This window comes from Nothobranchius furzeri, chromosome 2 (assembly GCF_043380555.1).
Source record: "Nothobranchius furzeri strain GRZ-AD chromosome 2, NfurGRZ-RIMD1, whole genome shotgun sequence".
Taxonomy (NCBI): Eukaryota; Metazoa; Chordata; class Actinopteri; order Cyprinodontiformes; family Nothobranchiidae; genus Nothobranchius; species Nothobranchius furzeri.
Window position 1 is genome coordinate 93,757,738 of NC_091742.1, and position 26,863 is coordinate 93,784,600.

At 45.4% G+C, this 26,863-nt stretch overlaps 3 protein-coding genes across 6 annotated transcripts in view; 1 reads left to right on the forward strand and 2 right to left on the reverse strand.

The window, feature by feature from the left end:
• LOC129163068 (zinc finger protein 420-like) overlaps window positions 1–26,863 on the forward strand; it is a 348,176-nt gene that overhangs the window by 200,320 nt on the left and 120,993 nt on the right. The window lies entirely within an intron of this gene.
• On the reverse strand, window positions 972–26,803 carry LOC107373746 (uncharacterized). 2 transcript variants are annotated; one of them, XM_070548322.1, is made up of 5 exons: window positions 26,031–26,803; window positions 25,775–25,887; window positions 23,712–24,218; window positions 2,393–2,549; window positions 972–2,246 (listed from the first exon to the last, which is right to left on the reverse strand). In XM_070548322.1, the coding sequence occupies exons 2-5, from the start codon at window positions 25,782–25,784 to the stop codon at window positions 1,760–1,762; spliced, it is 1,161 nt and encodes a 386-aa protein (XP_070404423.1). In that variant the 5' UTR covers window positions 25,785–25,887; window positions 26,031–26,803; the 3' UTR covers window positions 972–1,759. The 2 variants fall into 2 exon arrangements, with proteins under 2 accessions (XP_070404423.1, XP_070404422.1); XM_070548321.1 differs by having other exon boundaries at window positions 25,775–26,803.
• LOC139066169 (uncharacterized) lies at window positions 15,635–23,701 on the reverse strand. 3 transcript variants are annotated; one of them, XM_070548325.1, is made up of 3 exons: window positions 16,245–23,701; window positions 15,968–16,061; window positions 15,635–15,846 (listed from the first exon to the last, which is right to left on the reverse strand). In XM_070548325.1, exon 1 carries the CDS (start codon window positions 17,460–17,462, stop codon window positions 16,347–16,349), a length of 1,116 nt encoding a protein of 371 aa, XP_070404426.1. In that variant the 5' UTR covers window positions 17,463–23,701; the 3' UTR covers window positions 15,635–15,846; window positions 15,968–16,061; window positions 16,245–16,346. The 3 variants fall into 2 exon arrangements, with proteins under 3 accessions (XP_070404426.1, XP_070404425.1, XP_070404427.1); XM_070548324.1 differs by having other exon boundaries at window positions 15,968–23,701.

Genomic DNA, 26,863 nt, shown 5'->3' on the forward strand with positions numbered 1-26,863 from the left:
CACACCTCTTCCCTGTCTGTCTTGGGCAGGCATTTTAAGTCTTTGAAACGAGGATCCAATACTGTAGCGATCTGGAGCCATGCATTGTTGAGCTGTTCTTGACGGGATGCTAGCTCTTCCTTGAACTTGGTCTTGAATTGCACCACATATCCAGGGTCCTCATCACAGGCTTCCATCCATACGCAAGTGGCAGAGAGAAGGTAGTACCACAGAACAGGAGACTTACCCCCAAATTCCACTACCTCCGCTCCGCCCCCGCCTTCCGCAGCCACTCGCTTCCAAACTCAATTTTTACTAGTCTCCGCTCCGCTCCGGTGGGAAGACCCAAGGTGCGCAAACAAGCATGCGCGGGATTTTCGTGTTCTCGCGATAGTCCGAAATAAATGCGGAAGTTTGAGCTAAACAAATTATTGTGTGGAAGAAGCTTGGAGAAGAACTGTTTAATCTGCCTATCATTTGAGTTAAGATATCAGCAAGTGTTTGGATCAACAATGGGTGAGTACTTTGATAGTAGAAACAATATTTATGGCTTATTTTTGTGCATTTAAAGTCCAACCACCATTGATAGTTGTTACAAGAAAACTTATATGTAATTGAACTAGATTGGAGCTTGTTTTTGTAGTCTAATGTGCATAATTGTTGTTGCAGAAGCACATGTTAGCCGAAGAAGAACTTTAGCTCTCCTTTTGCTACTGGATTTGGTTCATCAGAGAAGATGGAGCAGATTCTGGGTGCACCCACTGAACCAACAAAGAAGAAGCCAAGGGGACTTCTACCATCTTGTTGCAGAGCTGCGACTGGACAGCCAGAGGCACCACCAGTACTTCCGCATGTCTGCAGAGAAGATGGATGAGCTTCTGTCCCTTGTTGGACCAGAGTTGAGAAGACAGTCTACATCCTTCAGAGCAGCTATTGAACCTAAACAACGACTAGCTGTTGGAATAAGGTGAACAGTTTGACTCATTCTCAAATGCAGAACTCAAATTTTATTTAACACAAACATTTCCAAAACAAGCACTTATAAAACAAAAAAATGTAAACATTTATAAAAAATGAAAGAAAACAAATAAACATTACCTCAAAAAGGAAAGGATAAATTGTCATAACAATGTAGCTATAAACATCAAACTGAAAACAGTAATATATAAAAAAAATTGGTCTAGGTAATAATCAAACACTCCAAGAAGTCAGTAGTACGGAAAAACAATGCCTATTCCTGAGGCTCATCGACGTCCCATTTATCAACCGCAGTAAGCAAGCCCATATATTCCCCAAACTGTCCTGCAGTTGAGGTAGATGGGACAAAGGCAGGATGAGTGGGGGTAGATGTCTGTGTAGGTTGTGACGGCGTGGGGGTTTGCATACTCGGCTGCTGCTGCTGGTATGAGGGACGGTGCTGCTGCTGGAGGCCCTGCTGCTGGTGGTGTTGCTGCTGCTGGTGGTGCTTCTGCTGGTGGAGGCCCTGCTGCGGCAGCTGACGGAGGCCCTGCAGCTGGTGGTGTTGCTGCTGCTGGTGGTGCTTCTGCTGGTGGAGGCCCTGCTGCGGCAGCTGACGGAGGCCCTGCAGCTGGTGGTGTTGCTGCTGGTGGTGTTGCTGCTGCTGGTGCTGCTTCTGCTGGTGGAGGCCCTGCTGCGGCAGCTGACGGAGGCCCTGCAGCTGGTGGTGTTGCTGCTGGTGGTGTTGCTGCTGCTGGTGCTGCTTCTGCTGGTGGAGGCCCTGCTGCGGCTGCTGATGGTGCTGGTGCTTGCGGAGGCCCTGCTACTTGTGGTGCTTATGCTGGTGGAGGCCCTGCTGCTGCTGGTTATGCTCAAGCTGCTGGTGATGTTGCATCAACTGCATAATGCCTACTTTAGCATTTTGCCTGTTGGTCATCTCCATTCCACTGAGGAGTGGAACAATACTGAGGGCGAAGTGGTAGCACTCATCAGTTGCCCCTTCTGGCATGTACGGGCGCTGCAGTGGCTCTTTCAGGAGCTCTATCAGCTTGTCCCCAAACTCCACCTCTTTAGATGCCCCACCTCTATATGCCTTCCTTGACTGGCCGGTAGGGGTTGGGGTCCGTTTCAATGGGCTACGCGACCGGTCTCTTGATGTGGCAGGTTCAGCAGCAGAAGCAGCAGCAGTGGAAGGGGTGGACTGTCTTGAAGGACCTGCTGCCTCATCTGGTCCAGACAGGCTCAAAGGAGTCTGAGGTTGGTCCTCCTCTGTGTTCATCTGGGATGCAGAGTCCAAGCTACTTCTTGAGCTGTGTGAAAAAGGATTTATTCTAGTAAAAACACAAGTAACCGAAACTTAAAATGGCAATCTAATAACTGAAACTGTTTGACAGAATAACAAATTTAAAAAAATTTACCTGGCCATTTGTGAATAAACAGGTTTGCATCAAATTACCTTCTTGGTTGCAGATATGGAATTAGAAAAGACATAATCTTTTCAAATTTCCACTCCTTTTGTGTCCCTGCAGCAGAGCCACTGGGTAGATCGGACTTTTTTCGGGACTTCACATAGCTGTCCCGAAGTGCCCTCCATTTGTTTTTACATTGATCACCTGAAAGAAGAATAAATTGAAAATCAGTCAAAAATATCACAATTCTTTGCTTTGTTCTTCTGCCTACAGGTTTTTGGCCTCCGGTGACTCCTTTGTCAGTCTGGCTTTCAGCTACCGTCTTGGCCAGACTACGGTCAGAAACTCTGTCCACATGGTGTGTGCTGCTATTGAGAAAGTGATGATGGGCCAATATCTGCCACACCCAACTGAAGAAATGTGGAAGACCGTTGCACAAGGCTTCTTGGAGAAATGGAATTTCCCTAACTGTCTGGGGGTGTAGCGTTATTAAGATCCTATTGTCTGCCCTTAACAGCTGCCCCTTCACACAGTAACAGCGTGCATGAATCGCCAAGGTCGGGTGCTTGTTTCTGAATGTTTACATTCCAGGAAAGGAGACAGAAGAAAGAAGAAGAACGCTTTTCATTAATTAATCAAAGTACTTTATTTGTGATAAAGCTAATCAAAACATATGTTGATCTATAATAATCAGGTGACTGATCTGTGAAATCAAGATGTCATGATTTATGTGTTTAATGAATAAACAGGACTGTGCACCAGACAGACTGATCCACAGAACATAGAAACGCATGACACATTGTTCTCATCCAATTAGAGCTTTCGTCTGTTGCAGGGCAGAATCTGGGTTGTTTATTTAAATTGTCCACTCCGATTTGCTAAGATTTATAAACAACTAAGTTAATAAAAACAGAGCAACGCCATTTTAACTTCAGTTCCATCTGAGTTCCAAAGGAGTTACATCATAGACTCAACGTAGTTTCAACCAGCTCTCAAATCATCATCGCTAAAGGAGATTACAGCCTGGCCAGCTGTGTTTTTCTACTTTTAAGCTGAGAACTGTTAAGCTGGAATTTCTGTCGTTTGAACAACAAGACGACGGTTCCTTCACAACAAAAGCTGAACGCGCTGAGACCTGCCGCTACTGCCGGAGCTATCCGTAGACGGGTTTGTCGTGCTGCAACACTGTTTCATCAGTCCAGTAACAAGGGGGTTCGAGGACCTGACACTCCTGATCTGACCGCGGGAGACTCCATACGGTACGTAGTCACGGCACAAGATGGCGTTTCATGTCATGAGCTTCTGAAGCCTCGTGCACCCTAGTCATAACATCAATCAGATCTGCCTGCCTCAGCCTAGAGATTCTGAACACACACACACACACACACACACACACACACACACACACACACACACACACACACACACACACACACACACACACACACACACACACACACACACACACACACACACACACACACACACCAACATTCAAATCCATATGCATCCATCATAGAGAGTCCTGGTACATTGTTTGAATTTATAATTATAGAAATTAAAGATTCTTAAACGATCCCAACTCTCTCTTTTCTTGTATCTAAGTCAATACAAAGTGTTTAAATAAAACTCCCTGAAGATAAAAACAACCTCTTCTGATTACAGTAATCCCTCGCTACTTCGCGGTTCGTTCATCGCGGATTCACTGCTTCGCGGATTTTTTCTTTGGAGCATTTTTCAGGGGGAATTCGCAGATTCGCGGTATTTTTCACTGATTCATGGTATTTTTCTATGCGAAATATCAAGAAATTCCTGTTTTTTTTTCCATTAATTTCATCATAAAATGCACTTTTGTTAATTTGAAACTACGTAGCATGTAAGATGGGCTGTGATTTGTTCCATTGGTGATAGATGATGGATCAGCTCCCAAGTTTTGTAATGTCGCCTGTGATTGGACAGCTTCCCTGGTCTCGGAGCCTCGGGCATCTTCTCGCGGTCCTCGTTCACTTTGTCTCGCGCTCTCTCCATACGTAGATGTTTATATTAGCAGTGTGTGTTTGAACTTGAACAATGGCACCCAAGCGTTCTGCTTCTGCTAAGGCTGCTCATGAGCCTAAGGCTGCTACTGAGCCTAAACGCAAACGGAAAATGATGACGATTGCTGAGAAGGTGACACTTCTGGATATGTTAAATGAAGGCAGAAGTTACACGGCAGTAGCTCGCCATTTTGGAGTGAATGAGTCCACCGTTCGCTACATTAAGAAGGATGAGGCGAAGATTAGAAAGACGGCTAGCATCACCATTAGCAAGTCAGCAAAACGAGTTGTTACGGATCGTAATAAAGCGATCGTCAGTATGGAAGGTGCTTTGTCAATCTAGATTGCCGACTGTCGGAAGAAGCAAATACCCTTGGATACGAACACCATCCGAACCAAGGCTTTGGGCTTGTATGAGACTTTTGCTGCAAAGGAACCTCAAGATGATGGCGACCACGCTGAAGAAGAGGAGGAAGACGATGGAGAACATGAACCACAAGCAGGGACATCCACTGATCCCCCCCCCCCCCTCGGAAACCACGTTTTACCGCCAGCAAAGGATGGTTCGAGAGGTTTAAGAAACGCTTTAGCCTGAAAAGCGTTTCCCTGTGTGGCAAGGCAGCTTCTGCTGACACAGAAGCTGCTGATATTTACGCGAAAGAAACTTTCAAGAATATTATCGCCGAAGGTAGATACAAGCCAGAACAAGTCTTTAATATGGACGAGACGGGTTTGTTTTGGAAGAGAATGCCATCGCGAACTTTCCTGTTCAAAGAAGAAGCCAAAGCCTCTGGCTTTAAAGCATTCAAAGATCGTGTTACCCTCGTGATGTGTGGCAATGCTGCGGGATTTTTGCTAAGGCCAGGGCTTATTTATAGGGCAAAAAACCCTCGTGCTTAATAAAATAAAATAAGAATCTCCTTCCCGTGTATTGGATGCACAATCAAAAAGCATGGATGACGAAGCTGCTGGCCTCCAACTGGTTCCACCAGTGTTTTATCCCACAAGTCAGTAAATATCTCGCAGAGAAGGGCTTGCCTTTTAAGATCCTTCTCCTGATGGATAACGCTGGTGGACACGCGGCTGATCTTTCGCATGAGGGCATTCAGGTTGAGTTCCTGCCACCCAATACAACGTCCTTAATTCAACCGATGGACCAGGGCGTTATCAGGGCGTTCAAGGCCCTCTACACGAAGAATACCTTGGAGGACCTTGTTGCGTGTATGGGTGACGCCCAAGAAGATGAAGATGAAACATTCAATTTGAAGGCGTACTGGCGACAGTACACAATTGCCTCGTGCCTTCAGAACATCCAGAAGTCACTGCAAGAAATGAAACCTGCTACCATTAACGCGAGCTGGAAGAAGTTGTGGTCCGAGGTTGTTTATGATGACGTGGGATTTACGCCTGTCGAGATTCAACACTCTTCGTCTTCGTCTTTCTCCGCTTATCCGGGTCCGGGTCGCGGGGGCAGCATCCCAATTAGGGAGCTCCAGGCCGTCCTCTCCCCGGCCTTGTCCACCAGCTCCTCCGGCAGGACCCCAAGGCGTTCCCGGACCAGATTGGAGATGTAACCTCTCCAACGTGTCCTGGGTCGACCCGGGGGCCTTCTGCCGGCAGGACATGCCCGAAACACCTCCCCGGGGAGGCGTCCAGGAGGCATCCTGACCAGATGCCCAAACCACCTCAACTGGCTCCTTTCGATCCGGAGGAGCAGCGGTTCTACTCCGAGTCCCTCCCGAATGTCCGAGCTCCTCACCCTATCTCTAAGGCTGAGCCCGGCCACCCTACGGAGGAAACTCATTTCGGCCGCTTGTATCCGCGATCTCGTTCTTTCGGTCATTACCCAAAGCTCATGACCATAGGTGAGGATTGGGACGTAGATCGACCGGTAAATCGAGAGCCTGGCTTTCTGGCTCAGCTCCCTCTTCCCCACGACAGATCGGCTCAGCGTCCGCATCACTGCAGACGCCGAACCAATCCGCCTGTCGATCTCCCGATCCCTCCTACCCTCACTCGTGAACAAGACCCCGAGATACTTAAACTCCTCCACTTGAGGTAGGACCTCTCCCCCGACCCGGAGGTGGCAAGCCACCCTTTTCCGGTCGAGAACCATGGTCTCAGATTTGGAGGTGCTGATCCTCATCCCAGCCGCTTCACATTCGGCCGCGAACCTACCCAGCAAGAGCTGAAGGTCAGAGCTGGATGAAGCTAGGAGGACCACATCATCCGCAAAAAGCAGAGACGAGATTCTCCTGCCACCAAACTCGACACACTCCACACCACGGCTGCGTCTAGAAATTCTGTCCATAAAAGTGATGAACAGAACCGGTGACAAAGGGCAGCCCTGGCTGAGTCCAACCCTCACTGGGAACAGGTCCGACTTACTACCGGCTATGCGGACCAAACTCACGCTCCTCTGGTAAAGGGACTGAATGGCCCTTAACAGAAAGCCACCCACCCCATACTCCTGGAGCGTCCCCCACAGGGTGCCCCTGGGGACACGGTCATAAGCCTTCTCCAAATCCACAAAGCACATGTGGATTGGTTGGGCAAACTCCCATGCCCCCTCCATCACCCTTGCAAGGGTATAGAGCTGGTCCACAGTTCCACGGCCAGGACGAAAACCACATTGCTCCTCCTCTATCTGAGATTCAACTATCGATCGGACCCTCCTCTCCAGTACCTTGGCGTAGACCTTTCCAGGGAGGCTGAGGAGTGTGATCCCCCTATAGTTGGAACACACCCTCAGGTCACCCTTCTTAAAGATGGGGACCACCACCCCGGTCTGCCACTCCCTAGGAACTGCCCCCGATGACCACGCAATGTTGTAGAGACGTGTCAACCATGACAGCCCTACAACATCCATAGCCTTGAGATACCCAGGACGAACCTCATCCGCCCCCGGGGCTCCGCCGCTGTGTAGTTGTTTGACTACCTCAGCAACTTCTGCCCCCGAGATCGGACAGTCCATCCCCAGGCCTTCCAGCTCTGGTTCCTCCTCGGAATGCGCATTGGTGGGATTGAGGAGCTCCTCAAAGTATTCCTTCCACCGTCCGACTATAGCCTCAGTTGACGTCAGCAGCTCCCCATCCCCACTGTAAACAGTGTGAGCGAGTTGCTGCCTTCCTCTCCTGAGGCGCCGGACAGTTTGCCAGAACCTCTTTGGAGCCGATCGATAGTCTTTCTCCATGGCCTCACCAAACTCCTCCCACGCCCGAGATTTTGCCTCGGCAACTGCCACTGCTGCACCCCGCTTGGCTATCTGGTACCTGTCTGCTGCCTCCGGAGACCCACAGACCAGCCACGCCCTGTAGGCCTCCTTCTTCAGCCTGACGGCTCCCCGAACCTCTGGTGTCCACCAGCGGGTACGGGGGTTGCCACCACGACTGGCACCGGCCACCTTACGACCACAGCTAGCAACAGCCGCCTCGACAATCGCAGAGTGGAACAAGGCCCACTCGGACTCAATGTCCCCCACTGCTCTTGGGACGTGGTCAAAGCTCTGCCAGAGGTGGGAGTTGAAGACCGTCTTGACAGGTTCTTCTGCCAGGCGTTCCCAGCAGACCCTCACTATACGTTTGGGTCTGCCAGGTCTACGCGGCATGTTCCCTTGCCATCTGATCCAACTCACCACCAGGTGGTGATCAGTTGACAGCTCCGCCCCTCTCTTCACTCGGGTGTCCAAAACACACGGCCGCAGGTCAGATGATACGACTACAAAATCTATCATCGACCTGTGACCTAGGCTGCCCTGGTACCAAGTGTACCGGTGGGCATCCTTATGTTCGAACATGGTGTTCGTTATGGCCAAACTGCGGCTTGCACAGAAGTCCAATAACAAAACACCGCTCGAGTTCAGATTAGGTGGGCCGTTCCTCCCAATCACACCCCTCCAGGTCAAACTGTCATTGCCCACGTGAGCATTGAAGTCCCCCAGCAGGACAATGGTGTCTCCTGATGGAGCACTATCTAGCACTCGTCCCAGGGACTCCAAAAAGGGTGGGTACTCTGAACTGATATTTGGCCCATAAGCACAAACAACAGTCAGGACCCGTTCCCCGACCCGAAGGCGCAAGGAAGCTACCCTCTTGTCCCCCGGGGTAAACCCGGGACAAGATTCAACACTCTGCAGTACAGAAATCTGTGCAGTTGGCTGCGATAATTGGAGGTGACGGGTTTGGCGACATGACGACGGAAGACGTTAACAAGTTGTTGGACTGCCATTCTGAGCCGCTAACTGACGCAGACCTCGAAGACCTGACAAAATCAGCCAGTGAGGAAGAAGATGAACCACAGGAAGGGGCCCAAGAAGTTGAAGAAACAGGCTTGACATTAGAACGGCTTGCCAAGCTCTGCAACCTAGCGAAGGAGCTGAAAGAATTGTCACAAGAATGGGACGAGGATATGGTTCGTTCTCTGCAGTTCTGCAATAAAATTGATGAGAACATTGCTCCGTACAGGATGCTCTTGGATCAAAAAAAGAAGCAGCGGCAGCAACTTCCGATCACAATGTTCTTCCAGCCTCTCAAAACAGAGCCAGTTCCTCCTGAAGTTGAAGAGGTGTCCCAGGAAAAGACACCTCAGTCTGAAGAGACATAAAACATCATCAGCTTCATCATCATCATTTCTACTGTGCAGCAAATTCATCGCCATCATCATTCAAGTTTTTCTTCAACTTCTTACATGGTGAGTACAGTAACAATCTTTTTTTATATACTTTAATATTCTAACATTTTTATATTATTGCCTGTTTTAGATTAAGTGTTCTGTACATTAAAGGGTGGTTTGTTAACATTACTATGTGAAGGGAGGGTTTTAAAAGTCTGAATACCGAACGTACCTGTACTGTAAATATGGTGTCCCTACTTCGTGGATTTTCACCTATCGCGGCCAGGTCTGGAACGCATCTACCGCGATAAACGAGGGATTACTGTATAATATCTGGACCTAATAACACTGTAAGAATATACAACTATATTCCACTACAGGGGCATTGGATGGGAAACATATACACATTCAAGCACCACCACGCTCTGGAAGCCAGTATTTAAACTATAAAAAGACCTTCTCCACTGTGCTGCTGGCTCTGGTGGATGCAGACTACAGATTTCGGGTGATCCAGGTGGGGGACTTTGGAAGAAGCAGTGATGGAGCTGTCTACGCTGGCTCAGCACTGGGGATTGGAATGGAGAGAAGAACACTTCATGTGCCTCCCCATGCCCCCCTCCCTGGTGGTGCTTATGCTACCCCTGTGCCCCATGTCATGGTGGGGGATGCAGCTTTTCCACTGAAGCTGTACCTGATGAGGCCATACCCCGGGCATAATCTGACTCACAGGAAAAGAATCTTCAACAACAGGCTGTCAAGAGCACGTATGGTAGTTGAAAATGCATTTGGCATTCTTGCCTCTAGATGGAGGATTTTTTTTACAGGCGAATACACCTCCATCCTGACAAGGTGGACAGTGTTGTTCTTGCTGCATGCATTTTGCACAACTTCTTGATTGCACCAAGTGAGAACCAAGCAATCTTGGATGAGGCTAACCAACAGACCACACACATGGTGCCAGTGAGAGACATGGGTCCAAATCGGGCATCCAGAGAGGCTTGCAACATCAGGGAGATCTTTTGTGACTTTTTCATGTCTCCTGAGGGCAGTGTGGCTTGGAAGGACAGGATGGTGTGAAATGGGAAATAAGTCCTGCAGCTGAAACAATGTTGAGACACCGTGTAATCTAAATGTGTGCATCTTATTTTTTTTTTAAAGTTCTCAACTGTGTCGTGATTTTAAAAACTGTTTGACCACAAATAAATGTGTGCATGTTTCCTAAATAAAAGTATTATTTAACTTTGTCATTCTTTCTGAATGTTTTTTGTTATAATAAGCCAAAGGGATTAAATAAGTGGGATACTCGAGGAAAGGGTTTTAGTTTTTTTCAGAATAGGGAAGTTTACACCTTTGTGAACAGTAGCATTTGCATTTAAAGCACACTACAGGGTGCATTAAATTGCACATACAGCTATTTCTATTTCCTCACTGCTGAAAGCAGAACATAGGAGTTATTCTGGAGTGATGCTTTTAAGTATTTTATACAAAATATTCTATGTCAAACAAATGGACAATATTTTTCTAAAAATCTTTGCTACAACTATGACCATATACAGAAACTTATTCTGTAAGTAGTACACATATATATATCTTTAATACATGTATACTACTTGCTGAATATAATATAATTTATAGTATATTAATGTAAAACTATTATGCATTGCTGAAATTGTCCTATAACTGACAGAGGGGATTTTCATTCTAAGAATTTTTTTGGAAACTTTACAATACACGACCATGCATGTTACACGGTACTTACCAGTCATTTTTAAAACTTTGCCAATTTCTGCCCACGCACTGTCCTTCTTTTTGACATCATTGTAAAATGGATGCGTGGTGTCATACAATATTTTGTACTTTTCCACTTCAAGGATGAGCTTTTCCTCGTCCATCTGATCTTGCTCGCAAGTGTTTTTCTTCGGCCTTTTTCCCGTAACTCGAGTGATGTAGGTATCAAGAAAATGGCTTTCAAATTAAAAGATAAGTCGAAGATCGTGTAAGTCAATATTATGTGTAAACACGCAAAAAATGTTTTGAGACATATATGTATACATGTAATGGTCATTAGATAAAAATACCTGTGCATATGAACCAAAAAACGCTTGTTGTTTATTGATTTATTGTGAAATAACGGAAGCTGTGCTTGCTCCCTTTCCTGTTGGGCGGTTGTGATTCCTGTCCATTGACTGTGGAGGTGCTCCGGCGTCCGGCAAAAATAGGATCGATTCTATTTTTGCCGGACGCCGGAACAGAGGGTGGCGTGCTGCGCCGCACTGCCGCAGCACGGCCGCAGTAGTGGAATTGCTCTGATTGACTACAACGGGACCGATTTTGGCGTTCGTGTCGGAGCGGAGAGGAGGTAGTGGAATTTGGGGGTAAGGCCTCCCCACCCAGGAGCTCAGTTTATTTTAACTGTCCTGATAGCCCTACCTATGTCCTCCATGTCAACTTTAAAATGCTCACTATCCTTACATTTCTCCCTCAGGATTTCCCGTTCCCCGCTAAAATCCAGAACGTTAAACCGACAATAAAAACTGTTCAGGGCATTAGCTAGTTCCCTGTCAGTGTTAAAAGGGTCTAGACAGATGGTTGTGTACTGTGCCTCAGAGCCATGTCCTGCAATAATTTTCATGCTAGTCCATGCCGAACCGTTTATTTGCTGCCATTTTGTCCTCCAACTGTCTCCTATATTCATGTTTAGCCTTTGTAATTTCTCTTTTTAACAGTATGTTAGCCCTCTGTAATTCAGCCACTGACCCGTTTAAAAGCCTCATTTTTCTCCTTTATACACAATCTTACTGCTTTTGTGACCCATCTTACTGCTTACTGCTTTTAGCTAAAACGCTAACGTTAACTTGCCTTGTGTTGACTGTAGAGTTGCGGTTGATGGTTACGCTGATGTGTCGTGAGATTTGAAGCATTGCTGCCTTTCACAGACTCTTTTTTCTGCATGTGCTGCAAACAGGATAGCCGTCTTCTATCAACTGTCCCTCGGCATTCTTCAAATATCCAAAAAATGCCCGTACTTCACACTTTGTCTTCTTTGAGGGAAAATAAATGTCCTGAGTGCTGCCGTCTCCTCCTTTGACCATTATTTCAGCTTTAGCTTCAAGAAAGTTTTGGTTGTAAACAACAAAGCGTGCATGTGCCGCCGGCAACTTCAGCAGATGATACGGTGGCTGGTAAGGGTCAGTGCGCCTACACCACAGCCACGGTAATCCACCGAGATAATATATATTTTTAAAAACAAGACGGTTATTATTTTTGTCAACTTTTTTACCGGTGTTTACCGCTACACCGGTTACCGTGACAAACCTAGATGGGTCTGAAGCTGCTATGGAGAGAGGGGTCAAGACTCGGTTCTTTAAGAAGCGGGTGGATTACAGCATTCTTAAAGTAAGCAGGGACCTGACCAGAGACCAGAGAAGCATTAATAATGGAGAGCACGCTGGGACCGATGGACTGAAAAGCACTTTTAAACAAAGATGAGGGTAAGATGTGGAAGGGGCATGCAGAGGTCTTCATAGTTAACTAGTTTGGTTAACTCAGGCAAAGAAACAGTAGCAAAGCTATCTAGGATGATGGGCCTGGTTGGAGTTGGGAGAGGCAGCGACGTCAGCAGCTCCCCATCCCCACTGTAAACAGTGTGAGTGAGTTGCTGCCTTCCTCTCCTGTGGCGCCGTACAGTTTGCCAGAACCTCTTGTTCTTTCAGGAAAGCAAAAAATAAATAAAGAAATCACAACTTTGTGTTGTGAGATTTATATCATTAACATTATTATTATTATTACTTGGCAACATAACCTGCACCCACCTCGACTGAAAACGCCCTGGACGCAACTACGACAGGACACAGCAAAGAAGAGACGCTGGAAAAGGAGAACTACTTCAATCACCTGCACCCAATCTCCAACCTGGTTTCACGGTCAAAGGATCAGAAGGACTTTTCGGGGACAAGATCAGCTCCCTGACAGGTGGACAACCACCTCAACACGCCATGGAAGGACCCAGACGTCTCCCTATTGAGAAGTTGAACTGTGCGCTCTCACATCCCAAACTCCATTCTTGCATTCCAGACCTGGACTTCAAGGAACTCATCAACTTAAGACTGAAACCATCCTGATCAACGGACGAGGACTCTAACCGTTCCAAACCGTTCTTCAGCCGGGACTCTCAGTCCATGGACAAGCCCTTTACCATAACATACCATACCAACTTTATTTATAAAGCACATTTAAAAACGGCATGGCAGCCAACCAAAGTGCTGTACAGAATAAAAAGTAAAAACACAATATAAAACAATACACGGTCAACAATAAAATGCACAACAAGGCAGATAATCACGGTCAATAAAAGACACATAGTAAAATAATAAAAGTCAGGGATTTAAAAATGCCTGGTCGTAAAAGTGAGCCTTAAGCAGCGACTTGAACCGGAGAAGGGATGGTGTCAGCCTCACTGAAAGAGGAACAGCATTCCAGAGTGTCGGAGATGGAACGCGAAGCAGCAGGTAATCAGCAGACCTCAACGCCCGGTTTGGCACATAACGAGTCACAAGATCGGACAGGTAATCCGGAGCCAGACCATTCAGGGCCTTAAAAACAAAAGTCAGGATTTTAAACTTGACTCTGAAGTTTACGGGTAGCCAGTGGAGCCCCGCCAGTACAGGTGTGATATGGTCTCTTCTAGGGGTGTTTGTTAAAAACCTGGCTGCCACGTTCTGTACGACCTGAAGCCTGTTAAGAGCGGAGGCAGGTAAACCAATTAAAATGGAATTTGCAGTCGGGAGATGATAAAAGCATGAATTACAGATTCCAGGTGTGCCCGTTTCAGGATCGGTTTTAAGCAGACTAGTCTGCGCAGCTGATAAAAACACGATCTGACCACTGCGTTAATCTGAGGGCCCATGGAAAAGTGTGTATCCAGTTTCACCCCCAGGTTGGTAACACACTGCTTGAGGTCATATGGGAGAGTGGCCAAATCAGAAGATACATGTGTGGTTTTGTTAGGGGTCATCAGGAGTGCCTCAGACTTAGAATCATTTAGCTTAAGGAAATTGTTGGCAAGCCAAACCCTCACTTCAGCCAAACATTGGTCCAGAAGAGAGAGGGATCCTGGTTTGTTCAAAGCCAGGTAGATCTGGCAATCATCTGCATAAATATGATAGCCCAGGCCATATTTCCTCAGGATGAAACCCAGGGGGAGGATGTAAATTGAAAACAGGAGAGGCCCAAGTGGAAGGAATGTAGAGAAACAATTACCCAACTGAACCATGAAAACCCTGTTTGACAGATTAGAGCAGAACCACTGAAGTGAGGTACCCCTAAGCCCTACCCATGACTCAAGTCTATCCAGCAAAATATCGTGGTCAACGGAATCAAATGCTGCAGAAAGATCTAATAGTAGGAGCAAACCAGGCAATCCAGAGTCAGAAGCCACCAGGATGTCATTGGTCACGCGAAGAAGGGCTGATTCGGTACTGTGAAGTGGCCTAAACCCGGACTGGAACACATCAACCAGAGAAAAGCTATTCATGTGTGCTGTAATCTGTGAATAAACTATCTTTTCAAGGACCTTAGACAAAAACGGTAATTTGGAGTTTGGCCGAAAGTTTGCAAGGTTTGAGCTGTCTAAACCAGGTTTTTTTAAAAATTGGTTGCACAACCGCCTTTTTAAAAGCAGTAGGAAACACCCCAGTGGCCAAGCTAGAATTAAAAATGTCTAAGATGGCGGGGCCCAAAATAGGGATGATCTCACCCACCATCTTAGGAGGGAGAGGGTCCTCAGGAAAACCTGCTGGTTTCATATTTCCAATCAGATCTGACAATTCACTAAGAGATGGGTGTAAAGTTACAGAATGAGGGAGGTTCTGGTGGTACATCAGGACAGCCAGATCCTGGTTGCACAAGACTGTCCCTAATGTCCCGGACTTTGTGAAGAAAGAAGGTCTGGAGTTCAGTACACAATGGCTGTGTCTCAATTCAGGGTCTGCATCCTTCGAAGGACCCAGCCCACCCGGCCGACGTGGGCTGGGTCCTCCGTCGGCCGGGTAGACCGGATGTTAACGGCTGTGAATTTGGACAGGCCTAGCCTTCATGAACTCCCTCGGCGAACGTTCCGTCGCCTAGCAACCGTGGAACCGCTGGGCAGAAGGAACCTTAAACGATGGAGCTCGACGTTTTATTTAGCTTTTTAACCCCCAGAAACCCAAATTTAGAAAACAACTGCAAAATATTTTTTAACCTTTCACATGTTGTTCTAGGAGGCCAGATAAACGGGCCTATTTACACATTTTAACAGCCAATAGTGTTGCAGAACTGAATAAGACCTATTAGCAATGTAAATGTGGTTTTAAAAAGAAAAAAAATGGGGAAGGTTTATTTTTGTAGACTTAAATCTGATGTTGTAATACTACAACCGTGGGTCTCTGGGGGTTAATCATTTCCTTGACTGTTGGAGAGCTAATTCAGAGAAAATACTTTAGACTAGCTGAGCCTGAGCAAAGATGTGATAATAGTTTTTAATACTTTCTAAGGGTCTTAATTTGACCAAAACCGATTTATCACCTTTTAAGACTTTTCAAGACCCAGCGGATACCCTCTAGTAAACAATTCTCATTTGTAAACAAAAATAAAATTCAAGAGTTTAATGCAGAACTGATTTTATTTAGATATTTCTTTTACATGTACATGTTTAATCTTCATTAACCATTTTTTTCTAGCAAAGTAAAAAGCTGTCAAAGTTCTTCCTTCTCTCCTGTGCTCTCTGCTGCTCTGCAGCCTCATGTCCTCCCAGATCAGCTCCAGAAGCTCATCGCTGGCACCTTCCCCTGGATGCCCATTTTCTCCAGAATAGTCTTAGCAAACATGTAAGAAAAGAAACAGGAAGAGAAAAGAGGACAACGGGTTATTCCTTTCATGTTTTCGCAGAAAAAAATATACTCAAACGAGTTTTTAAAATATGAGATGTTATTGTACCTCCATGCCACAGCCGCCGAATACTTTGATCCGGTGATCATGTGGTCCATCTCCGCCCTAAGCTTAATAAATTCCCTGGTTTTCTCTTTTGGTCCTAAAATACAAACTTCTATTAAAATCAGGGGGAAACGTAGTGGGAGAAGTACGACACCGAGCGCGGCCGAACATACGAGCCGAGACCGCAATACAAGCACTTTTACTGTAACATTTCTAACTAAAATAACGTTCATGTATCACAAAAAGTCCTTAAACTGACAGTTTTCAAGTTTATACTTACATTTATATGCGCAATCCTCTCCGACAGCTCCCGCTTCACTGTCCGCCATTGTTTTTAAGTTTTTCTGCCGGCCGGCCCGCAAGGCATCTTGGGAAATGCTACCTATTGAAGGATACACCCGACCCATCCTTCATTCAGGCGAAAAGAAGGCCGCATTCGTCGACCGCATTTGAAGGAGTCTTCGAATTGGGACAGGCCGAGTCGCGGCGCTGTGACGTAACCGGCCGACGAATCCGGCCGAGGTAGGATGCAGACCCTGAATTGAGACACAGCCAATGACACAGAGGGACCAACAGTACCAGGTTCAGTTATTGACAAGATGGAATTGACAGTGCTATAAAGTTTATGCTGATCACCCTGATGCTGAGAGATTATGCATGCAAAGTATTTGTTCCTGGCAGATCTAACACTTCTCTGATACAGGTCAAGGGCATCCACCAGAAGCTGCTGTGAGATCAGTAGCTTGTCCTTTTTCCACCTTCTTTCCAGCGCCCTACAACGCCGCCTGAGGCTGCGTGTTTCATTGTTCAACCAAGGGTCAGAGGTGGTTTTCTTCCGTTTAAGTTTAAGGGGAGCGACTGTGTCCAGGGCATCAGAACAAGTCAAATTAAAAGAATTTAAAAGCCCATCCACATCCGTGGTGATCCCAGATGAGGAAGGATTGGATAATTCAACCTCCAGGATGGACAGTAGTGAGGCAGTCATGGAGGGAGAGATGTGCCAAGAGTAGCGAGGAGCCTGCCTTCTCACCACAGGCAACATAGCAGAGATGTTAAAAACAACTGAGAAATGATCTGAGAAACTGACAGGATGAACAACCAAGTCCTGCACCTTCAGTCCAAATGATAAAACTAAATCCAGTGTGTGGGAGTGTTCATGAGTAGGAACATTGACCAGTTGCTGGAGGACAAATGAAACCAGAACATCTGAGAAATCTCTCACCAGAGGATTTGACAAAAAACAAACGTGAGTATTAAAATCACCAAGGATAATACCTTGGTCGTACCTGGGGAGATATTCAGCTAAAAGGTCAGAAAAGTCCGTAATAAAAGCTGAGTTATATTTTGGTGGTCGGTAACACAGAATAAAAAGAATTGGAGGGGAGAGACTGAGTTCAAAAACAGAGACCTCGAAGCTGATGGGGGGGTGATGAGCCCGGGAGGGAGGATGAGTACATAGCCAATAGGCCCCCACCTCGACCCGCCAGTCTGGGCTCATTCACAACAGAACAATCTGACGGACAAAGTTCAGCAAGTGTCGCTGACTCACCCGGTGGGACCCACGTCTCCGTCATGCAGAACAAAGTTAATCCATTATCGATAAAAAAAAATCCTTTAAAAGCACTGTTTTTGTTAGCCGATGTCGTTTTAACACAGCGGAATCACGACGTAAGTTGAAGTGTAAGTGTTGCAGCTATGGAGGTTAACTCATGAAATTCACACGGACTCAAAAGATTCACCGCTTTAGAGCTCGGCGTCAGACGGCCAGTCCATTACATCCGGGTACCGCTCACACGCGTCACTTCCATTTTTCCATGCCCATGAAAAGAACAACCCTCACATATACACATAAACACACAACATCAGAACATAACACTTAACACTCCCACTTGTTCTGAGGTTTTGTTGTCCCATTGTCTCTCAGAAGCATTAAAAATCTGGACCAAACATAAAGTGGTTGAACTTGACAAGCTTGCAGGTTGTAACGGGTTTTGTCATGACATCTGCAACCATTTGGTCGGTTGGACAATAGCTCAGACATAATAATCCATCCCTTACGGTTGATCTTACAAAATGATACCGTATATCAATGTGTTTACATCATTGTCTTTGTACGGGATTGTTAGCTATTGCAATTGTCCCTTGGTATCCTCATAAACCTGTGTACAGGAGTATTCACATCCATCAAGATACCTCAGAAAATGCATACACCCATTTACCTCCCACTGTTTCTTGCCCTCAGCCAGGATCGTTAGAGTGAATGTGTCATTTTCTCTTAATGATGACATCTCCTCCTCCATTGCATCTTTCCATTCCTGAGCGTTTTGTGAGTGTACAGCTTCCTCATATGTTAAAGGTACATTGCATAGAAGTCTGTAACAGTAATCAATGTTTATTGAAGCTTGATCATCAGACTCCTCCTCTGTCACATAATCCTGTAGATAGCTCGGTTTTTTCCTTATCCTAGTGGGGTAACGGGCTGCAGCTTGCTCTGCATCAAGGCTAGGGCTAATCTGACTGCTGTCCTCTGGTTTGGTGACTGGATCCTGTTTTGATTCCATTTCTGCAGTCTCAGCCACTCCTTTTCTGGTTTGGGGGTATATGTCTAACTCATCCTCATCTTCTGGTACCATGTTTGTTTGTGTTTCCTGCCTTGTTCTTGTACTGAATCTTACTAACCTGTGCTTTTACACCTGTCCTGTTTGTGGATAGTAAACCAGGTAGGCAGGGCTGTTTTTGTCATATCCTACAAAAAGTCCCTCCTCACATCTCGAATCTAGTTTACCCTTTACCTGTTTGTATGAATAGCACTTGCTACTGAACTTATGCATTCTAGATAGATCAGGTCATTTACCACGAATCGTTTGGTAGGGGGTCTGACCGGTGCGGTTGTTAAAGCACCCGTTTCTTGTTATGACTGCTGCCTGCACAGCATAAATCTACAAAGTTTTAGGCAAATTACTATCTATCAACATGCATCTTTCCATGTCAAAAAGAGTCTGCCAGCTTCTTTCTGCTGTGCCATTCTGATGAGGCGAATATGGGGCTGAAGTTTCGTGTCTTGTCCCATTTCTAGTCAACACCATTTGGTAGCCCTGTCCTGTGAACTCTGTGCCGTTATCTGATCTTACAGTGGGGCAAAAAAGTATTTAGTCAGCCACCGATTGTGCAAGTTCTCCCACTTAAAATGATGACAGAGGTCAGTAATTTACATCAAAGGTAAACTTCAACTGTGAGAGACAGAATGTGAAAAAAATCCATGAATTCACATGGCAGGATTTTTAAAGAATTTATTTATAAATCAGGGTGGAAAATAAGTATTTGGTCACTTCAAACAAGGAAAATCTCTGGCTCTCACAGACCTGTAACATCTTCTTTAAGAAGCTTTTCTGTCCTCCACTCATTACCTGTATTAATGGCACCTGTTTGAACACATTATCTGTATAAAAGACACCTGTCCACAGCCTCAAACACTCAGACTCCAAACTCCACTATGGCCAAGACCAAAGAGCTTTCGAAGGACACCAGGAAAAGAATTGTAGACCTGCACCAGACTGGGAAGAGTGAATCTACAATAGGCAAGCAGCTTGGTGTGAAAAAATCAACTGTGGGAGCAATTATCAGAAAATGGAAGACATACAAGACCACTGATAATCTTCCTCGATCTGGGGCTCCACGCAAGATCTCATCCCGTGGGGTCAAAATGATCATGAGAACGGTGAGCAAGAATCCCAGAACCACACGGGGGGACCTGGTGAAGGACCTGCAGAGAGCTGGGACCACAGTAACAAAGGTCACCATCAGTAACACACTACAACGGCAGGGAATCATATCCTGCAGTGCCAGACGTGTTCTGCTGCTGAAGTCAGTGCATGTCCAGGCCCATCTGAAGTTTGCCAGAGAGCACATGGATGATACAGCAGAGGATTGGGAGAATGTCATGTGGTCAGATGAAACCAAAGTAGAACTTTTTGGTATAAACTCAACTCGTCGTGTTTGGACGAAGAAGAATACTGAGTTGCATCCCAAGAACACCATACCTACTGTGAAGCATGGGGGTGGGAACATCATGCTTTGAGGCTGTTTTTCTGCTAAGGGGACAGGACGACTGATCCGTGTTAAGGACAGAATGAATGGGGCCATGTATTGTGAGATTCTGAGCCAAAACCTCCTTCCATCAGTGAGAGCTTTGAAGATGAAACGTGGCTGGGTTTTCCAACACGACAATGATCCCAAACACACCGCCCGGGCAACAAAGGAGTGGCTCCGTAAGCAGCATTTGAAAGTCCTGGAGTGGCCTAGCCAGTCTCCAGACCTCAACCCCATAGAAAATCTGTGGAGGGAGTTGAAAGTCCGTGCTGCTCGGCGACAGCCCCAAAACATCACTGCTCTCGAGAAGATCTGCATGGAGGAATGGGCCAAAATACCAGCTACTGTGTGTGCAAACCTGGTAAAGACCTATAGTAATCGTTTGACCTCTGTTATTGCCAACAAAGGTTATGTTACAAAGTATTCAGTTGAATTTTTGTTATTGACCAAATACTTTTTTTCCACCCTGATTTACAAATAAATTCTTTAAAAATCCTGCCATGTGGATTCATGGATTTTTTTTCACATTCTGTCTCTCACAGTTGAAGTGTACCTATGATGAAAATTACTGACCTCTGTTATCAGTTTAAGTGGGAGAACTTGCACAATCGGTGGCTAACTAAATACTTTTTTGCCCCACTGTATGCATAAAACCTTGCCGTATGGAGCCGTGTCTGCTATGAAGTTCTCAGTAGCTTTTGCAGTGTCACTCTTCTGTTTTAAGAAGTATATAAAAACAGCTCCTGAATAATCATAAGTGAATGATAGGGCATACCTGTAGCCTTCCTTAGTCTCAGGGCTAATCGGTCCAGCTAAATCTGTATGCACCAGCCCGAATACTGCTTTAGCTCTATCATCTGGTTATCTGTTTCTCATTTGAATGAATTTCCCTTTAATACATGTTTCACATTGACATTTTTGTTTATCGTTCATTTCTTTGATATTCATCCCATCAACAACGTTTTGTAGTCTCCTTAAATCATCATAATTACAATGACCCATGATTTCATGCCAAGTTTGTATGTCGTACGAGGCGTTACATTGATCATTACTCACAGTCTGTAGAAAGTACAGTCGGTTATGCTCTATGATGGGAAATCTGGTTCCGTCAGCACATTTCAGCACGTCTTCACCCTGTTTAAAGAAAACTGTTGCACCGTTACTAGTGGCTGTCTTCACTGAAAAGATGTCCTGTGGATAAGATGGGATGTCCAGCGCATGCTTAAGCACTGCTCGGTGTTGTCGTCCTCTGCTGTCTGTCAGAGTAACCACAGCTTCTCCTCTTTTCTCTGCTACACCCTTGCATCTCGTTCCATTAGCCAGCTCAATGTGATGGGTTTTAGGCTTGAAGTCCTCATCGAATCTCCGGAAGTTATCCAAGTTGGTGATGATATGTGATGTTGCTCCTGTAGCCACCATCAATCCTGCAACCTGGCTATTCATCTGGATTTCCTGATCCTCATCCCTCAGTCGAAATACGAATTCCTTGCCGTTGTCTTCATCAGCTGCTCCCCGAGCCATATCCTTTTGTGGTTTCCTTCTGCATGCTGCAGTCTGGTGTGTGTTACTTATGCAGTAGTAACACCATCTCTTTCGATAGCAGGTTTTAGCTTTATGTCCTTTCTGACCGCATTTGTAGCAGATCACAACAGCATCAACAGTTCTCCAACTTCCCAAATCTGGCGGTGCAATCTTAGTTTTTGTCTGAATTCGTGCTTTCATCACATTATCCCCTCCTGCTACTGCTGCAACTCTTATTTTCTCAGTGTCTTCATAACTCTTCAATTTTACTTTGAAGTCAGCAAAAGTCATTGTTGTCTCACTTTGAGTGACATGTACGATGAAGGGTTTAAACGACTCTGGTAGTCCCTTCATGACCATAGCGATGAGTAAGCCATCACTCAAAGACTCACCCGCACTCCTTAGAGCAGTAATGGTGGCTTCCGCTCTCAGGACGTAGTCCGTCACGCCTTCACTGTCGCCCTTCAATAGCGACGTCAGCTCCGTGTATAAACTTATGATCCGGGGCTTCCCTTTCCCGGCTTAGTAGTCTCTTAATATTTGTAGAGCCTTCCGCCCATCGTCAGTGGCATCACACATCACCAGGGACAGGCTCTTGTCATCCAGGAACCGGATCAGCTCCGCGTATGCCTCAGCGTTTTTATCCGTGTATTCATCATCATCGTCGTCACACTTTAAGATCACGTCCTTCAGGCCTTGTAGAGGTAGATGTCCTAGGAACTTAGTTTCCCACAACTCATTTGTCCTCATCCCCATCGAACACCAGCCTTGACCAGCGAGGGTTTGATTCTCGCTTCTGACTCATGGCTTCAGTTAGCTTAGCTTACAATCTTCTCCGTCTTGAAGCATCTGGGCTTTGCTCTGGGCCCATAACCTGTTAGCCGATGTCGTTTTAACACAGCGGAATCAAGACGTAAGTTGAAGTGTAAGTGTTGCAGCTATGGAGGTTAACTCATGAAACTCACACGGACTCAAAAGATTCACTGTTTTAGAGCTCGGCGTCAGACGGCCAGTCCATTACATCCGTGTACCGCTCACACGCGTCACTTCCGTTTTTCCATGCCCATAAAAAGAACAAACCTCACATATACACATAAACACACAACATCAGAACATAACACTTAACAGTTTTATTCCCCAGCGAACGGACATTTAGTAGAGCAATCCTAGAGAAGACGAGGAAGTTGAGGACAAACAAGGGCGAGGACGCTCTTTGCCAGACCTCACAGGATAGGTTAGATTCCTCCAGTTTACCCCGCCAATACGACGCCTCCGTTTGGATCCCCAGCTGACAGGATCGCCGTCCTGCCTGTGCTTTTGATGAAGAACGCCTGGTTTGCCTCAGCTTCTGCCATAGTTAGAGCTGCATGAATTGATACTACCTGTTCCTCATTCACAGAAACAGCCGTGTGCGACCTGTAGCTTTAAATTCATCTGATGTTTCAATAAACTCTACTGATGTTTTCTGTGTATTATATGGTCTTGCTAATCCTTCCCAATCTCTTTACAGGAACTGCTCTAAATTGTAGAATTGTTGCATCACAGTAAATTCACATCAACATGTATGAAATAGCTCTTCTTTAGTTTATGATGGTGTTGATTTCACTGATTTCCATTATCTCACTTGTGTCTCTGTAAACTGCTGTTTGTTATTGTCAGTTGTGTTTGTCTTATTGTGTTTTATTTATTTTATTTGTTCCTTACTTTGTTTTTGTTTGGTTATCCTATTTGGATAAACAGGAGGGATTATGTTATGGAAATAACATGCACGTTTCTCCTCACATAAGCTTCAGATCTAAAGCTTGGGTTGTGAGTAGCACGCACGCACGCCCCCCTTGTTAGCGGCCAGAAGCAGAGTATGGGTGGGATGAGGCTGGCCCATACTCTGGAACAGCAGCTGCTATGTGTGGACTCTCATGTGATTTGTTTATTTACATTTGTAGTAAACCTTTCTCCACACTCATCATGACTAAATGATTTAGGTTTCTTCTGGACTTTCCTGCACGAGTCTACATGTTGCTTCACTCTAACACATTTCTTATGAACCAAACAGCCTGAAGACCTTATTGCTGGATGACTCGTCTCCCTCACGTGTCTCTGGAGAGACCACTTGTGAAGAACTTGTTGACAGACTTACCATCTGACTCAGAAGACCTGCTCTCATTCCAGTCATCATCTTCATCTCCAGTTTCAGACCCAGAGTCTGACAGCTCAGAGTCCCGATTCACACCATCATCATCATCATCATCTTCATCATCTCCACTAACTTCAGTCTCTGAAGAATCAGATGTTTGTTCATGAGGGTTCAGATCTGGGTTCCTGCTAGTTCCTGCTCCTCCACCAGTTTCTGCTGCCATCTGGTCAGCTGAGCTGCTGGTTGGAACATCTCTGTCTTCTATTTGCTGCTGATGAAGCTGTGAGACCAGAGGTTTCTCTTCATCATCCTCACTCTTTATAGAAACAGCAGTAACAGGAAACCCGACAGCTTCAGTCTCCTCCTTCAAACAGAGATGCTCTCCCTCCAGACTGGTCCAGAGCTCCTCCTGTTCCTCCTTTATGTGGAGGTGTTCTGGGTCCTGCTGGTCCACACCAGCACTCTGTTCTTCAGGAGCTTCTTCTTTAACCAGCACCAGCTGTGGAACATCTGTAGGAAACACAGACACATGATGTTACAGACCACCATACCTTTATATTTACACCATGAGTGATACTGGCTACATGATGTGGGAAAAAGGAACAAGAACATGAACTTCATTTAGATAAAAACAGATTTCTACTTTAGGAACAATAAAAACTTCCATCACAATCAGCGTGTTTGTTTCTGACCAGAACTTCTAAGCCTCCTACTCACAACCCAAGCTTTAGATCTGAAGCTGATGTGAGGAGAAACGTCTCCAAGATAAAATCAGCAACTATTCAGTCAAAAGGAAAATGAATAAACACTTAGATGTAGCTGCTGTCAGTAACTATCTTTCACTTTTAAGCTCTCAGCAGGCTAGAGCACTACAAAGCAAAGGAATCTTACTAATTAGCATTTTGGGAGATTTATTGTTGTTTACACACACACAGAGTGGGGCAAAAAAGTATTTAGTCAGCCACCGATTGTGCAAGTTCTCCCACTTAAAATGATGACAGAGGTCAGTAATTTTCATCATAGGTAAACTTCAACTGTGAGAGACAGAATGTGAAAAAAAAAATCCATGAATTCACATGGCAGGATTTTTAAAGAATTTATTTGTAAATCAGGGCGGAAAATAAGTATTTGGTCAAAAATTCAACTCAATACTTTGTAACATAACCTTTGTTGGCAATAACAGAGGTCAAACGATTACTATAGGTCTTTACCAGGTCTGCACACACAGTAGCTGGTATTTTGGCCCATTCCTCCATGCAGATCTTTGAGAGCAGTGATGTTTTGGGGCTGTCGCCGAGCAACACGGACTTTCAACTCCCTCCACAGATTTTCTATGGGGTTGAGGTCTGGAGACTGGCTAGGCCACTCCAGGACTTTCAAATGCTGCTTACGGAGCCACTCCTTTGTTGCCCGGGCGGTGTGTTTGGGATCATTGTCGTGTTGGAAGACCCAGCCATGTTTCATCTTCAAAGCTCTCACTGATGGAAGGAGGTTTTGGCTCAGAATCTCACGATACATGGCCCCATTCATTCTGTCCTTAACACGGATCAGTCGTCCTGTCCCCTTAGCAGAAAAACAGCCCCAAAGCATGAGGTTCCCACCCCCATGCTTCACAGTAGGTATGGTGTTCTTGGGATGCAACTCAGTATTCTTCTTCCTCCAAACACGACAAGTTGAGACCACTGAACCTGAGTTTTACAAGACCGAGGAGACTTTCTTTTTGACTAGACTACGACCAAATAGAAGACTGACTTTGAGCTCAACCTGACTAGGTTTACTGATATAGGGGGAAAGGCCTAATTGTTTAATTATATGTCTATTGCATCTGCAGTATTTTTTGTTCTATTTTCATATATCTATATAAAATTACAAATCTGCTGCAACTGTGTTCTTTTGCTCATTCTTTGGATCCAGCTATTCCATTTCCTACTCACTGGTCATTTGTAAGGTAATCCTGTTGGACCTAGAGTCTGGCCTATTTATTATTATTATTTTGAATAAGTGGTAACTTAATCTGACGCCAGGGTTACAATAGACTGACAATATATTCATTCATCCACCAGTACCTGTGTCCATGCTGTCCAGGTCCAGGTGGTGAAGAACACACGATGAATCAGTCCCAGCTGATGGATGATCCTGAAGTGGTAGCAGGTTTTCTTTAGCCGTGTTTAGCTAACAGCTGCAATAGAAACAAAGCAGGAGAGCTGATTAAGATGCTGCTTCAGAACAACGCAGGAGATTAAAGATCCAACGCTTTGGTTCTGGCCAAAGGAACAGCAGCAGATCCAGAGGGCAGGAAGTCTAGAGAAAAGCTTTTCTCACCCACAACCTGATTCTGGAGCTCCGATTGTCACGAAGACCGCAGAATATCTTCTCTGGTTCTGGAAAGAACTCCACCAAGTTGTTGAGGAGGAGAGGAAAGTTTCCACAGCCTGGTGAGAAGATTTCTGCAGCAGCAGCAGTTAGTCGCTTTAGCTGATCAACTCTCCCAGAGACTGAAGTGAAGACATTTTTACTGCAGAGCCTCAAATATTCTCCTCACACACCAGAACAACAACAAGCTAGCTCTGTTAGCAGCTTCCGGTTTCTGCTTCTTCTGGTGGTCAATGACCAGCGTAAAGATGCACTACCGCCACCTGCTGGATGAGAATAAAACACACCTGGCTCTCATACATAACTTCCGCTGGTGGTTTTTCAGACAAAATATTTGTCGTAATGTTTTTTTTTTACGGTTTCTTCAAAAGCCCCGAAAAAACACGTACACTACATTTTGTTATACTTCTGACCCATAACCTAATTGTTTTAGTGAAGGTATTTAGTACAGATTGCTGCACTCAAAAGGAACAAGAAGTGTGTCCTAAGACGATTTGGTCATGATAAAATTCATTTCAGTTTATTTATAAAGCGCCAAATCAGTATTCCAAGTGGATCAGGCATTTTGATGAGCCAGTTGGATACTAAGGAGACAGGGATCTGTCAAAGTCAGAACACATTGATTTTCTGTCAGTTTTTTTTGGATGAGGAATTCTGGACCCTCATCACAACTGAAACTAACCGATATGCTCACCAGTATTTAGAGAGGGAGGAACTGAAATCTAGCTCCAGATATAATGACTGGTACGATGCAACTGTCCCAGAAATGAAAGCGTTCATTG